The sequence below is a fragment of the Homalodisca vitripennis genome, chromosome 4, assembly GCF_021130785.1.
Source record: "Homalodisca vitripennis isolate AUS2020 chromosome 4, UT_GWSS_2.1, whole genome shotgun sequence".
NCBI classification, from domain to species: Eukaryota; Metazoa; Arthropoda; class Insecta; order Hemiptera; family Cicadellidae; genus Homalodisca; species Homalodisca vitripennis.
Window position 1 is genome coordinate 201,442,907 of NC_060210.1, and position 15,915 is coordinate 201,458,821.

General features: G+C 33.0%; 1 protein-coding gene across 4 annotated transcripts in view; it reads left to right on the top strand.

The window, feature by feature from the left end:
- Nucleotides 1-7,260: 7,260 nt before the first annotated feature.
- The window catches only part of LOC124360904 (extensin-like), a 46,187-nt gene continuing 37,532 nt past the window's right edge, over nt 7,261-15,915 (top strand). For all 4 annotated transcript variants that reach the window (XM_046814897.1, XM_046814898.1, XM_046814899.1 and 1 more), the window contains exon 1: nt 7,261-7,327. In XM_046814897.1, coding sequence (XP_046670853.1) covers nt 7,295-7,327 — 33 coding nt within the window. In that variant the 5' untranslated portion in view covers nt 7,261-7,294. The remainder of the gene's footprint in view (nt 7,328-15,915) is intronic.

Below are 15,915 nucleotides of genomic sequence, written 5' to 3' on the forward strand. Positions count from 1 at the left end.
TTCTTCAAAAAGTCTAAATTCTTGACATATTGTACATTTCTTTTTGAGACTCCATTTATATAGAAAAAATTATAGCTTTGACTTTCTCAATTCATATTCGTAAAACACTTCCGTTTATTTCTCAATTTTCAAAAGTTTCCAAGTTTATTTAATTCGTCTAATATATCAGATTTTGCTTCATTTTTATAGCCATACGGTACTGTAATCGATCTTATTTTCTAGGACATTTCTCTTATCATCTTTAGCGTTCAGTGCCAGCTTGTTTATGGTGATGGTATACAAATCATGTTTTATAGCTTTTGATTACTGTCATCTCTCTAAATTCTTCTTTATCTTCAAACAAACATCTCTTCAAGTTTTTGATATTTATTGTTTTTTATTTACAACGCTTCTCTTAATTCCTTTACACCTAACTGGATTTTTGTCTAGATATTTTGTACGAGTACATCTTTGACCTCAAACCACAAAATTCTTCTAAGATTTCCCCATTTAGTTCGTCTTTGAATTTCCCTATTACCTTCTTGTTTTTAGTAGTGAAACATTCATGATCTTTTGGATAATCGCTCGTATCAAAGTCATCTATATTTTCTTTAATAATTTTGTAAAGGATCACGTTTCAATTCTAGGAAGTAACTGTCTGTGTCCATGTAACACAGATTCAAATCTGGATCAAACTTCTTTAATTTGTTGTAATAAAACTCGTACATTAACAATTTTTGAAAGGTCAAGAACTGAAAAACCTATGTAGATTGGCTTGTTAAATTTAACTTTTCTGCTTGTACATGTGACTCGCTATACAGTTGTCGTCAAAGATGTTAAAGCATTTGAAATTTGTTTTCTTAGCTTGTTTCATTGAAAATTCTTCATTTCCTAGTCTAATATCACATCTGTTTCTCACATTTTCCATAGATTTTTTCCAAAAACAGAGTTGTTCATCAGCTTGTAAAAATCTTTCTCAAAGTCGCTTGTAGCTTTGGTTCTCATACTAGTATTAAAAATCAATGTACTCTTTCATAAAAGGCTTCTGATCGAATGCAATAACTCTATTCACATGTTTTAACACCATTCCTTGTTCCAGATAGAATTTCAAATTTCTCGAATGAACAACATATTCAGTTTTTAACCAGTAGAGTTTGTGCAAAGTTTGTTGTTATAATGTTCTGGAGCAAGAGGCAAATCTTTATGATTTTCATGTAAATTCTTCGGATATTCTAGATCGACTTCGAGAATATAGCCATAATCTTCGTCGCCAGCGAGTTCTAAAATTGTTTCTTTCCATTCTGCAGTTGTGTAAGTTTTTGGATCCATCCACTTGATTTCGTTATATGGTAAATTTTGCATTAGGCCATACCCATAAAGGTTATTTGCATCGACGTACAACAAATAGTTTTCAGGCTTTGTCTTATCAAAATCTTTTAAATATTTGTTATTTTGCTTTCACATATCGTTTAATACACTGAGAAAATGCCTCCGCGAATACCTTTTTCGATCATCAAATACATATTATAATCACTAATTAATTGTAATTCTATCTGCGTTAATTTTAACATAGCATCCCAAGCAAGACTGGGAGCTGTTAGATAGTGTGCTGGATCAAGTTTATAGCAATTCAAACAAATATTCCTAAAATTTTCAAAGATATCAGCGAGCAATAGAACATCTTGAATGTTATAGAGATCGGAGTAATTTCCTAGATTTTTTACTTTTAATTTGTTCCATACATTTAAGTAGTGTTGAAAATCTTTCTCAGATATGCTCTCGTCTGTCAAAAGTGAATAGAAATCTTGAATTCTCAATTCTTCTGTGTAATCAAGTTTTCAATACTATCGATAAATTCATAGGGAAATATTCCTTTTCCAGATAGAATTTTAAAGATTTCTTCTTCGTCGTCATTTGGTTGTCTATCTAGAATTGCCGTTCAGACCATCTTGTATAAAATGATTTGTATGTTTGAAGTCTACTCTCTTTAGATTTTTAGCTAACTTTTCTATAGACGATGCCATAAATCTGAACGTGTCTACGAAAGAAAACTTGATGAACTTTCTTGGTTTTATCATCTTCAAACTCATATCCATATCCAGAATTTACAGAATAATTTATATATTTCTCATCTGTGTTTGCGATCATAATCAACATTACATACTGTTTTGCCAACTTCTTTTATGTACAAATGAGTATCGTAACATGACATAATTGTGGCAGAAAAACGGGAATATTTTGAGGAAATTTGAGATTCAAGTTACAAGATAAATGAGCAGCACCTCGAAATTTACCTGTTAAATGACAATGATCTCGTACTTTTTTTTCTTGTTTTGATTATCAAAACCCTCACATTCACAAATATGACAAACGTTTGCATTTTGATACGAAATTTCTTTCTTCTTCTTCAGTTAATTTCATAGGTATTTTTATTCTTAGAATTATACTTTTTAGCTATGTATTTCGATAATTTATTAAGTTCTTCAAACAATTTTGCAGGAACATTTGGCAAAATCTTCTTCATTTTTTGGCTCGATAACATATCGCTTGTACATACGATTGGTCACATTAGACACTAAGTATAGAGTAAAAACCATATGGGAATGTGCTTCTGAATCTTGGTTGTGATCGATTTTTGCGGATTGTTTTTGCATGTTGGGAATCTTCTCTAATATGCTTTCAAAGTCCATATAAATTACGTACGGATGGCTAAACTTCTTTTGATAATTAGTAAATTTAGTTGTTTGACCCGGAAACGGCATAATTTGGCTTACAAACTTCGTGATTTTTACAAATTTCTAAAATGGTCTGCTAAAATCTCTAAGATTTGTAGAAATGGCTTAAACATCTCCTACATAGAAAATTTTTATGTCCATGTTTGGATGTTTGAGAACTCACTAACCTACTTAAATCGGTTATCAAAACAAAATGAGATTTGTCTTCTTGTTTTACATACAGTAGATCAATATTTAATTCTGCATCATATTTTTCAGAAATTTGTAACGGAACAACCTTAATACTTTCATCAAAACTGTAGACATTGATAGACATTTTTTGGATATTTGTACTTGGAATTGTAACTTCGTTTTTTCAAATAATTGTATATCTTTTAAGGACATTGGATACTCGAAACCTGAAAATATTCTCGTCATTTACAAATTTTTCATATTGTTTTGATCTTTCGCAGTCTCTTTTCGGGTTTTTCAATAGCGCATCGGATAGAATAAATAAAGCAATAATCATCTTTATTTTTGATATTTTATACAAGCTTTTTTATCTTTGATTTTCTTTGGTAAATCGATATAATGATCCTGCGTTTATAAATTCGTGTTTATTAAGGCTCAAAACTAGTTGTTTGCAGCGTTTTAATGTCCATTCCAGAACCTTTATTTTGGATGATTCGTTTGTTTCTCGATGTGTTAATTTATTAAAATTGCTTAGTAATAAAGTCGTTTATGTCAAAGATCTCGTCTGCTTTTATAGTAAAAATACATTGGGCAAGTTTGTGTTTCACCGTTCACTAAAGTACGTTCGTAATCGCATTCTAAAGAGAGATAGCCCTTCATATTTTTAACGGTTTCTTGAAATTTTTTCGATTAAACTTTTTAATTTCTGGACGCAAAATAGAAAGATATTTGTAAATTGACATGAAATTTTCATTTAAATTCGTTAAAATGTATTGCTTGAAAAAGACCATGGATAGAGGATAAAACTTCGACATCAATGATATTTTCTGGTTTTCTCATTAAGCGTTTTGTCAATTTCTTCGATCATTTCAGACTTAGTTTTATCGTTTGTTTCAATGGACAATTTTTTCAGCGATTGATTGAATTTTTTTCATCTTTAAATAGATTGAGATCTTTTTTTAACTTTCCTTAAAATTTTTTCTTTAGTTCACACGCAATTTTTTCTATATTGTACATCTTTTCATGATCGACAATTTGATTTTCTTTAGCCCAATTCCTCAAATAATTTAGTTCTTTCTCATAAAGTTCTCTTTGTTTTTTCAAATGATTTTTCGACTTATAATGTCGGGTTAAAATGATGTTCGAAAACATCTTTTTTTGCAGTATGGGCACTCTATCTTTTTCCGCTCCATTTAAATAGGGAAAATTTGAATGTGCCAAGTTTTACTATTTAGTAAAATATCTTTTTATTAAGCTGAAAAATAGCAATAATTCAGTAGATTTGTAAGGATTTTTATCAAAATTTGATAAAAATCAACACAATTTATGGTTAAACAGCCTTTGATTCTTCTATTTAAAGAAGAAAAATTTGTTTAACTAACACTTTGAAAAGTGGAGAATTTTACTAGAATTTTACACAAATCAGCACAAATTGTAGTAAAACAGCTGTAGATTCTTCTATTTATTATAGAAAAATCTGTAAACTAAGACTTAAAATTATTGAAAAAATAGTATAGTTATAGTAATAAAAGTACTTTTATTACTATATTGGTTTGTAGGGGTAATTTAAATTCTATAATACTATTTTTTCAATATTTTTTTCTTTAACTTTTCCAAGATTTTTCATTAAGATTTTAATATATTTACAACAGAATTTTCGAGAAAATATCGTTCACATTAATCAACTTTAAAGCTAAAAATTCGCAATAATTAGAGAAATTCAGTAGATTTTCAGGATTTTTCAAAAAACTCTAGTAATATGCACCTTAAGAGCTGTGGTTTTGACCCTAAAAACCGTGTTTTTTAGGGTTCAAAACCCCGGTTTTTTGTGTATTTTGGAAGTATAGTGTTGATTTTTTCACCTTAAAAGTGTAGAAGTATTAATTTTTTTTCTATGTAAATGGCACTGTTACAAGAGTTGAATAAGGTTGGTGATTTAACATTCAAAGAATACAAGAAATTAATAGAATTAGAAGAAAATAAGAAATACAAAATTTTGAATCTGGAGAAAATGAAAGATAAATTCGGGTTTACAATAATTGCCGAGTTGGAAGATTATAAAGTACACTTACCGAACAGATTTTTTGACTGTTTTGGATGAAAAAAAGATTAAAGAATTGAACAAAAATGAAAAATTACACTTGGTTGTTACTGGAAAAGAAGACTATTAAAGATAAAGACTGTGTTACAATTAACTTTGTAGAATAAAGATTTTTTATTAAGAATTTCTGGATTTTTTCATTAAAATAGCTTAAGAAATTAGAAGCCTACAATGAACAGTAAAACAGCTATAGATTCGGTTATTTAACATTCGTGGTTTCCTGTTAGATTTCTTAGATTTGTTTATTGTGTTCAATGGACAGTATTTTACATTGATTTTCTGACTGTCCCAAAAGTGCGCCAGAATCGGCATATTCATATCTACTTATATGTATATATATAATTTATATATATATGTATATATATAATTTATATATATGTATATATAATTTATATATATATATATGTGCATATACAATAATATATAGAAGTATATTTAAGTTTTCTTAACAAGCGTAAATATAATCTTTATTAATCTAAAAAATATGCCAACCTAGTTTGAAAAATTAGACAAATCGTAATATATTTGTCAGATCACGACTAAAGTTTACAAAACATCACCGTCATCATAACGACCAAGTAACCATTGTTAGTGGTTACAGCCTTGTTACTAGTATTCAGTGTGCTTATTATATACAGTAACATGTTACTGTATGCTTACTGTTACGCCAAAAGGTTTGTTGACACCTGATGAAGATGATAGATTCCCATCCTCGAAACGTAGTTCTTTTCGTAACCTTAGAGGATGCCAAATATCCGGAATCCCATTATATGATATGTTCATAATGAGTCTTGTAGTAAGTCAGTTTTTAGGGTTATTAGTACGTGGTTAAAACAGTTTAAACTTTGAACAGAGTTTCACATTTAATTTAACCATAACTTACCAATTAATTAATTAAACTAATTTACAATTTCTGCCATTAAAGATCCTATCGCAGTCCAAGAACCCCTTCTCCAAGCAAGGGGGTTTCGAGACAAGTCTTTAGTAGAACCAAGAATCTATGTAGAGGGCCAGAACTTAGATACAGGCTAAGATACAGCATTACGGAATCCAAGAAACAGTATTTCTACTAATAATCCTCAATGGCCATAGGAATGCTTGGAATGTGTTATACGTGACACACTGGTTATTCTTGCGGAAAATACAAGCAAAGGCTTCGATATAAGATACAAATTTAAACTAATTGAAATCCTTTGGATGTTTATTATAAGTTTTGAATATTTTATTCTTTTCTTAAAATGTGAAACCGTATATAGTTATTAAAAGTCTTCACATTAAAACTTAAAGAACAAGAACCGTAGATTTTAGCTCTCTTATTAGATCGGAAATATTAGTTTTTTTATTGTAATCTTAAATTATTTTCAAAGAGTGCCGTTATCAACAGTTAGAGATAGCCAAAAACGAAAATTAAAAAAGTTGTTTTAGGGATATATTTCATTAGAAGTACCATGCATTAATATCGCTATTAAACATTTTTTAGTTCATGCTTTTTATTATTTCTGTAGCTGGAGCACTCTTTAAATTTGGAAACTCCTATTAAAACTGCCCTTACCGCATATGTCCTGAACGAAGGTCTCATTTAAAAGCTTGGAAAAAATGTTGCACCTTCCTATGTTATAGTTGAACCATCCGAATACTTAATCGGAAGGCTGTTTTTTAAACTTAGATTCTGTAAAAACGGGTTAAGATAATTAAACTCTATTTTTCATTGTGAAAAGAAACACTTCCGTTCATAGTACCTATAATTTCTTAAATTTTCCCATCCCCAAAATGGGCCATTCGGGGTATTTTTTTCTAAATTTTAACATGATTTGATTTTGAGACTTCTTTAGCGTCAAATTAGTGGGTACAAAGAAATAAAGATGGTTTTAGTTACCGCAGGGTTGGTCTGCCTCACCCTAAATAAAGGAGTGATCCTACAGCATGGTGTTTTATGAAATCAGGTGCATACAAGTATATCCTACATCTAAATTCAAGTTGCTTTAATAGCTTAAATTTGGTGGATGAACAAGATGAAGGTAAAATACCATAAGTTCTGTATTTTTTATTCGATTCTCTTCCTTCTTCTACATTTTCTGCAATGGTGTAGATCCTCACTTAACGAATGTTTTACGAGTGCATGATGTATTTAGCCTAATGAGACAATATAGGCCTCATAAAAATGTAATTGCTTTATTGTTTGTTTATAATTAACCAATTAATTGAGAGATATTGTTGTACGGCTCGAGTAGGGAGGAAAGCAAGATGGCGGCGTATAAAGCTGGGCGCACGGCTCGCACTGCGCAGTCTGGGTTATTACAGTTGTGACATGCGCGCTCTGCTGGATTGTGCGTTATTGCTGGTCAGTAGCCTACACCTACACTCATTCAATATTCACCTTTTAATTTGTGCTTTATACGCAGGATATTAGAGTTTTATTTGTTGTAACGTTACTTAATTATGTTAATAATTTAAAAATTTACATAAATATTAATATAAACACTAGAATACAGGCGACTTGATTTCCTTAACTGGATATATTACATTGTTTATAAATACTCCAAAAGTGTATTCTACATAAGTGTTTTAAATTAAGGTTAAGACAACTTACGTTTGAATCATGTTACGCAATTACATTTATGTTATAACTCTAAGTTGTATAAGGTTTGCCGTATCTTATTGTATCAGTTTTTTTATGAAATATGTTTACCCCAAACAGCATAAACTTATAGTGTATACTGTATTTACTGTTGTGCATCTTACACTGAATGGAGAAATTAAAAATTTTAGATGTATCGTACATTATGATGGGAAGTACTTTAAGTACGACTTGAAGAATTACGCATACACGAAAGGAAAATGTCAACAATTTCTTTGAAATTTGTGATCCGTGTGACATATCTTGCAGTGTTTAACCCTCACAGTGCCGGAGATTTTAAACTAGGAAGATCTAAATAGTTACATGTAGTGGGACACATTAGCACTAAAGGGTTTAATAATTATTTATTCCATGAATTATATGGTAAATTTTTGTGAACCAACACCATAAAGTAATTTTTGATTAAGGAGAGGATGATCCAATTTTAAGCATTATGCTGGATTTTGCGAGGATCTTATGAAACACAATAAGAAGGAATTCGATGCAATACAAGGTCGACAAAAGTGACAAAAGTGCAACAGTCACATCAGGATTTGAACCTGCGCTATCTCTAACTCAGATCCTAAGTCCGACGTCTTAGACCGCTCGGCCATCGGCATTCCTAAATTAAAAGTAATGTTGCTTTAGACAATGAAATTTTTCTTGAAAAAAAAAAAAAAAAAAAAAAAAACAAAAATCTGAAGACTGAATTGGAATAAATTGTTTAAGAACAAAATATATTTAGAAAATGCCAAATCTTGGGCGTGGCTCTCTTCTAGTATTGTCTTGTCGGGGCCACCACAAGACCGCATGGTTGTAGCATTAGCAATCTGTCACTTGAAAGATACAATATCTCAGCAAGTACTTCGCTCTCGTACTCCCTGTAAACTGTGTTGTGCTCGGAGAAAGCTACTTAGATGAATCGTTGCAATTCTTTTGTGCTTGGAAAGATCATCATGTCGGTCAATTATCTTTATGATGCCGATAAATGTCCAGGTCACGATAACGAGTATACTCTAGAGCCGTGAGCACTGCTGAGTTAGGTGTAGCTGGGGAGTGAACCGACCACTAGAGCAAACTACTGTAGGCCTACTCATCATCAGAAACCTATAAACAGATATCCGTGAATAAATATTGTAACTTCGTTAACACAACAAGTCCATTCAGCTACAAACAACGTTGTGTTTATTGTAATGAATTTCAGTTCTCGTTGAAGGAAAAATCACTCAGTAGGGCCTGGATATCACGCACCTCCTGTACTTCGTTAGGTAATGGAGAACAATTCCTTAACATATTGCAAATTATTTTTGGTTAGAAAAATATTTGGTTTAGTTTAAAATGTATAGCTCTTTAAGATACAATCCCTGTATAAGTAGAAAGAGGTATTGCATTATATGGTGATAAACTTTGCAAATTTTGTAATAAGGTCCCGAAAAATTGATGGGAAATAAATGTGAAATATTTAAAGGATGGACATAACTTACAGCATAGAGTGACTTTTTCATTCAGTTATGACAAATAAGTTATATTTGAAATTAATATAAATATAGTTTAAGAAAATATACGTCATTTAATTATTTTTCATAAAGAAAAGAACATATCACTCTCTCCAGTCACCATTGATGTTCATATTGTAAAACGATTACATTAAATATCTTCACCCATTACTTGGCTTACTTAAAAATTAAAATAAATCGTTTCAACTGAAAATAGATTTCACCGCACCAACTTAGCTCAAATAAACCACAAAAAATCTTTTGTCCGTCAAAATACTTAACAGATCACATTACCCTTGATATGAAATTAATTAGTTATTGTAACAAATTTATAGATTAAAAAATGCCCAATTTCATAATAATTACGAATACATAAACATGTAAAAATATGAACTTAATAAACATTGAAGGCCAACACTATTTAATCTGAAGCATGTTCCTCGCACACTTCCTGTTGATTTATGGAAACCGGGATTACAGTTGTGGCGATCTTTTACACTTAAAATCATCCTTAGAACATATTTTTTAGAGAAATTATTAATTCCAAGAGTTAGGAGGGTAATAAAACTAAAAGATGCATTAACTTGTACAATATGCAATATTTGAGTAGTTTAAGTTTTTTCAGTGCCAGTACAAATCATATATGTAATATATTTATTAATAATAAATTATTTAGTGATTTTCAAACACTGCAAATTGTTTGTAAAGCTTTTAAAGCGACTTTCTAAAGCGAGTGAGTTAGGAAAACTGTAAAGCTGACTACTTTAATTGATATTCCGGAACACGATACAAACTCCATTTCCAGCTTTTGGCCAACTTTTAACATCTGGTTAAAATAAGATAACCGAAAATCAGAAATATTGTCATGGACATTGTTGATATACGAGTAGACATACTCGTTGTCACTGATAGAGAGTGCAAGAAAACAGTTGAATTTCGTTTTCAATATAGCCAGGTTTGCCTAAAGACTCCTAATAGAAAACAAAGCATTCCAGATGTTCTGAAATAGTTGTAAAGGAATTATGGAATAAACAATAATACGTTTGTTTACTCTTCGGGACTATTCACCTAGCGGCTTGCCCTGTGTTCGCATACTACAAGTCCAGTAGTTGTATTTGTTTTCATCTGAAGTCTCTCTAAAAAGCAGATATTTCACTGACTATTTTCGATTAAAGTTGTTTCCTCCTGAATAGATAATACCCTTACAGTTACTTTGTATAATGATTTGCAGTTTACCGTCGTGTCCAGTATCAACAGTATGTACTTATGTCTTGATACCGACATTTGGGATCTATTTCAGTGTTCAACTCAAGTGTGTTTACATGAACTGAAGGAAAGATTTCTTCCAGTCACTCAGATTCCAAAAATGTGGCTATAGATAACTATCTAATTTCAAACATTTTCCATCACAATCAGTATTTTAATTTGTTTTAGAAAGAAATCCGAATTATTTGAACTTTTCTCGTTTCATTTCTCCACTACCTACTACTATTCTTAAAGATGTCGTGTGACTGCCACTGCTGTCCTTGTTATTAACAATATCCATGTGGTTTCTGTGAGGTACAAAGATGTGCTCAGGTTTTGATCTTCTATCGTTTCAACTTTACTCCCTCGTCCTTCGAGTTCCTCATCAAACCACGCTTCTACACATATCGTAGCTATGGTAAGAAGGGTTGCCTCAATGTGAATGTTGAGTTTAGCTCCAGTTCACTTTCCTCTTAGTGCAACGTCTGTCATCTGACGCCGTCAAATTTTGGAATTTGGAGTCATGTTCTGTTGAGTTCAAACGAACTCTTTACATCGTTTTGACATCAGAGACACCTTAACAAACTGCGATTAACTACCGCGCAGAGCTTTTTGGAGACAATATTCACACCATTCCTGCAGTCCCCGACCTGGGCTGCAGACTACTTCACCGCAATCTGCCGTTCGCTCTATTGTGAAGTGGGCTGGAATGAATCGAATCCAAACGGTTGTAATTAATCCACCGATTATTTATGAGATCGGAAGAAGTAGGATAAAGAGAAAGTCCACTGTGCGGAATGATGTTCTCATAGATTCCAATTTGATAATTGTTTCATATCGCAAGCAGTGTTGTAAGCTATGATGTATTTTTAGCAGCAACTGCTCTGTGTGAGGATCTCGTCTAAGAGACTGCTCTGGGAGAGGTTGCTTACAGATTAGAGTCGACTGTACCGATAAACAATCTTGAAGTCACAGATGAGATTTCACTCTGCGCTATCTCTAACTTAGGCCTTACATCGTGCGGTATCTAAAAATCTCTAAAAACTAAGGCTGTGTAGAGTAAATGATTTATTCATTGCCTGGAGTTTTCCAGCTGTGTACGACAGGGGCTTCGGCTTCTGCTCCTTTTCTCACATTCTTGTGACAGACTTGTATCAATAAACATGCCTAAGTTTTCCTAGTAACTTTCCTTGTGATCTTTTGTTTTTTATACGTGATACTTGAGCATCCAATGTGCTCTTAGTAATTAGAAAGTAACTTAAGCGAGTTGATTCAGAAATTGAAAGTGGCTTATGATTTGGAACTAATTAAGTGTTCTCACTGAGTTAAACTAGGTTTCTACACAAGTAATTAATGTTTAGATCTTAGGGTCTTGTTGGACAATTGATTGATTCATTAAGAGTTAGGGTAAAAGGACGAGAGACGCTTTAACATTTTAAAATATAAAAAGAGGAAGATCTTTTTTTAGTCAATACAAATGAATATTAAAGCAATAAAAAAGTAATTGTTTTTTTAAGGAACGTAAAGTAGATTTGTAATTACTAAATAATTCGCACATCATGACCTCGATCTAGTCTTTAACATGAACGACTACTTCCAATGTGTATGTATTTTTAACTTTACTTGTATACGAGTAAATGTTAGATGTGTCTGAGTGAACTATATCTTGAAAACTACATAAAGCTATTATTTTAATTTATTATTTCTCTTCTAATATAACTTTATTCTGTTGTAATCAGTTCAAAAGTAAGAAAATCTTAATTTACGTATCTACGTTCGATTCCGATCAAATTGAATGTAAGGCATTATTTATTATATATTTAAGTCAATCATAATATAATATAACTAACACCATTCAACATTATATCACAAATATTTCTGTGATCTCATGAAGTCATGTTGAATCACGGTGCTTAACATTGTTAATAAAGTAATTTTATGATAAAAACTTTAAATCGTGGTAAAATTAACATTATAGTTAGTAGAGCAATTCAGATTGTATATTCTAAAGAAAACGTTCTCTAAAAATGTATCACATTTTGTTTCCCCCAAACTCAAGTATTTTGGTTTCCGCTCAACATTCGCTTCATTACCCCTGCTTTGATCAGGGCAGAGACTGATGCGACATCTAGCGTCTTTCAACGGAAACATTTTTCTTTAAAAACCTTAAACTCTATTTTTCTGGTAAAGTTACTGAATGTTTATCCTTATACTACTCTTTGAACAATGGATCTATATATTAAATTAATTTCATACTTAGTATTGTACAACAAAAGTATATGAAGCCCTCTTGTTTTCTAATTTGGTTCCGATTTTATTATACCTCAAACAGAACGTTAACAACAGTGTAGAAACTTACGGAACTAAAGTTCCCGTCCCACCATTCTTAGAATCTGAGTTCCGCGTTCTGGGATGCGAGTTCGAATCTCGGTTGGACACGGCAATTTGAAATGATATGACAATGTTGCTTTACTACAACAGGGAAAGTTAGTTGTTTACTTCCACATCGCTCCTTCATAATTAGCCTTCATTTAATAAAAATAAGTGAAGTAGGTTATAAATTAACAATAGCTTAACGAGTTTTGTACAACTTCAAGATTTTAAGGGTCTTGTCTGTGAGATACAACTCAACACAGTCACACTCTCGCACATGGACACGTCTGTTGTCGGTCCGGGCGATCTGCTCTGTGTGCATATCTCAGAGGGCGTGTTGTACCTAAGAAAGTTTTGCCAAAAACTGCAGTCCGCTGATCGGGGCACTCGTAGGACTTTCATCATAATTAAATCTAAAATCGCTTTCAGAATATTTAGTAAATCCTATATTTAAAATAGAAATTTGAAAATTTTAATTTATATCTTACCTGACAGCTTTTATAAGCTCAGATAAGCTCATTGAGTCCACGTCATAACCAAATCGTCCACGATAGTTCTGATATCATGAATCTTCTCACCAAGAACTACATTTTGAGAGATTTATTCGAGACACATTAGTAATTATTGACCTTAGTGTTGATTTGACGTTCGTTATGCACCATTTACCAGCATTATGCCGATTGAACGAGCACAATACATATTGTTATGTTGTCGTAAAGTCACTACCAAGCCTACTTAATGCCACGTGCTGAGCAACAACAATATTACAGTGATGAGGATGCACTTCACTCACCGTTCGCCCTTAACAATCAAATATGAACTTGCGGCAAGTATCTCCTGTAAAGAATTCTTAGGTTGATCGTTCTCTGGACACCACATGACAATTCGTGGTGCGAGATTGAAGCAGGATCTAAAAAAGATCTAGAAAACAATAAGTTTATCTCGTGAATTCTTGTTTTCACGAAGCAGACGCTGGGCCGTGAACCGGTCTGCCGCACCCCAGCCCGTGATCTACTTGTATTATGTCAAAGTCGACCCGGGTACCGCTTCCGTGACGCAACCGATCTCACTTTCGTCAGGTCGAGGTCACTCTTCAGTCCTGGCGTCCTGCACCGGTTCACGGTTCAGGTCTTCTAGCCAATGGAGCTGAAACTAGTGAAAGAGTTTGCGCAGTAGTACAACATTCCAGAGCACAACTTACAAATGACTATTTATTAACACCGTGTAATTATAGAGACCATAGGAAGACATCGTGCATGGTTATGTCTGGCATAGGTCTTCTAGCCAATGGAGCTGAAACTAGTGAAAGACTTTGCGCAGTAGTACAACATTCCAGAGCACAACTTACAAATGACTATTTATTAACACCGTGTAATTATAGAGACCATAGGAAGACATCGTGCATGGTTATGTCTGGCATAGGTCTTCTAGCCAATGGAGCTGAAACTAGTGAAAGACTTTGCGCAGTAGTACAACATTCCAGAGCACAACTTACAAATGACTATTTATTAAACACCGTGTAATTATAGAGACCATAGGAAGACATCGTGCATGGTTATGTCTGGCATAGGTCTTCTAGCCAATGGAGCTGAAACTAGTGAAAGACTTTGCGCAGTAGTACAACATTCCAGAGCACAACTTACAAATGACTATTTATTAACACCGTGTAATTATAGAGACCATAGGAAGACATCGTGCATGGTTATGTCTGGCATAGGTCTTCTAGCCGATGGAGCTGAAACTAGTGAAAGACTAGTGAAAGACTAGAGACCATTCGTGCAGCACATTCCTGAGCACTAACAACAAATGACAACTTACTGACTATTTATTAACACCGTGTAATTATAGAGACCATAGGAAGACATCGTGCATGGTTATGTCTGGCATAGGTCTTCTAGCCAATGGAGCTGAAACTAGTGAAAGAGTTTGCGCAGTAGTACAACATTCCAGAGCACAACTTACAAATGACTATTTATTAACACCGTGTAATTATAGAGACCATAGGAAGACATCGTGCATGGTTATGTCTGGCATAGGTCTTCTAGCCAATGGAGCTGAAACTAGTGAAAGAGTTTGCGCAGTAGTACAACATTCCAGAGCACAACTTACAAATGACTATTTATTAACACCGTGTAATTATAGAGACCATAGGAAGACATCGTGCATGGTTATGTCTGGCATAGGTCTTCTAGCCAATGGAGCTGAAACTAGTGAAAGAGTTTGCGCAGTAGTACAACATTCCAGAGCACAACTTACAAATGACTATTTATTAACACCGTGTAATTATAGAGACCATAGGAAGACATCGTGCATGGTTATGTCTGGCATAGGTCTTCTAGCCAATGGAGCTGAAACTAGTGAAAGAGTTTGCGCAGTAGTACAACATTCCAGAGCACAACTTACAAATGACTATTTATTAACACCGTGTAATTATAGAGACCATAGGAAGACATCGTGCATGGTTATGTCTGGCATAGGTCTTCTAGCCAATGGAGCTGAAACTAGTGAAAGAGTTTGCGCAGTAGTACAACATTCCAGAGCACAACTTACAAATGACTATTTATTAACACCGTGTAATTATAGAGACCATAGGAAGACATCGTGCATGGTTATGTCTGGCATAGTCTTCTAGCCGATGGAGCTGAACTAGTGAAAGACTTTGCGCAGTAGTACAACATCCAGACAATGACTTATATGAAAAACACCGTGTATAGGCATAGGAAGACATCGTGCATGGTTATGTCTGGCATAAAGGTAAGAACGGGAAGAGCAAGTAAGTTAAGAAGAAGTTAAAAAATCAAGTTTTTGTGATCATGTTAAGCGTACCAAGGTATAAACGAGCAAACGAGAGCAGAAGCGTAACTTGTACGAGGAAGCTCTGAGGAAAAGAACGTGTCCCTAGAAACTATAAGAAGGCGAAGAATATAAAGAGGATGTTGATCGAGATAAATATATAATAACAAAAATTACTTTCATTAAACTTAATTTTTAATTGATCCTTGGAAATATTATCGAGATAAGTGCACAATTAACAATGTTAAAATGTAACAAATATATTTTTGAAATTGTTATAACACGTATTCAGCTATTTTGATGTAAATAAAAAGCACGAAATGCTAAGATGTCAAGTGGTACGATGTCCCAAGCGTGAAGTAAACCATTTGTGAAGTAACGTTTCGGATTGTCAGATCTATGCGC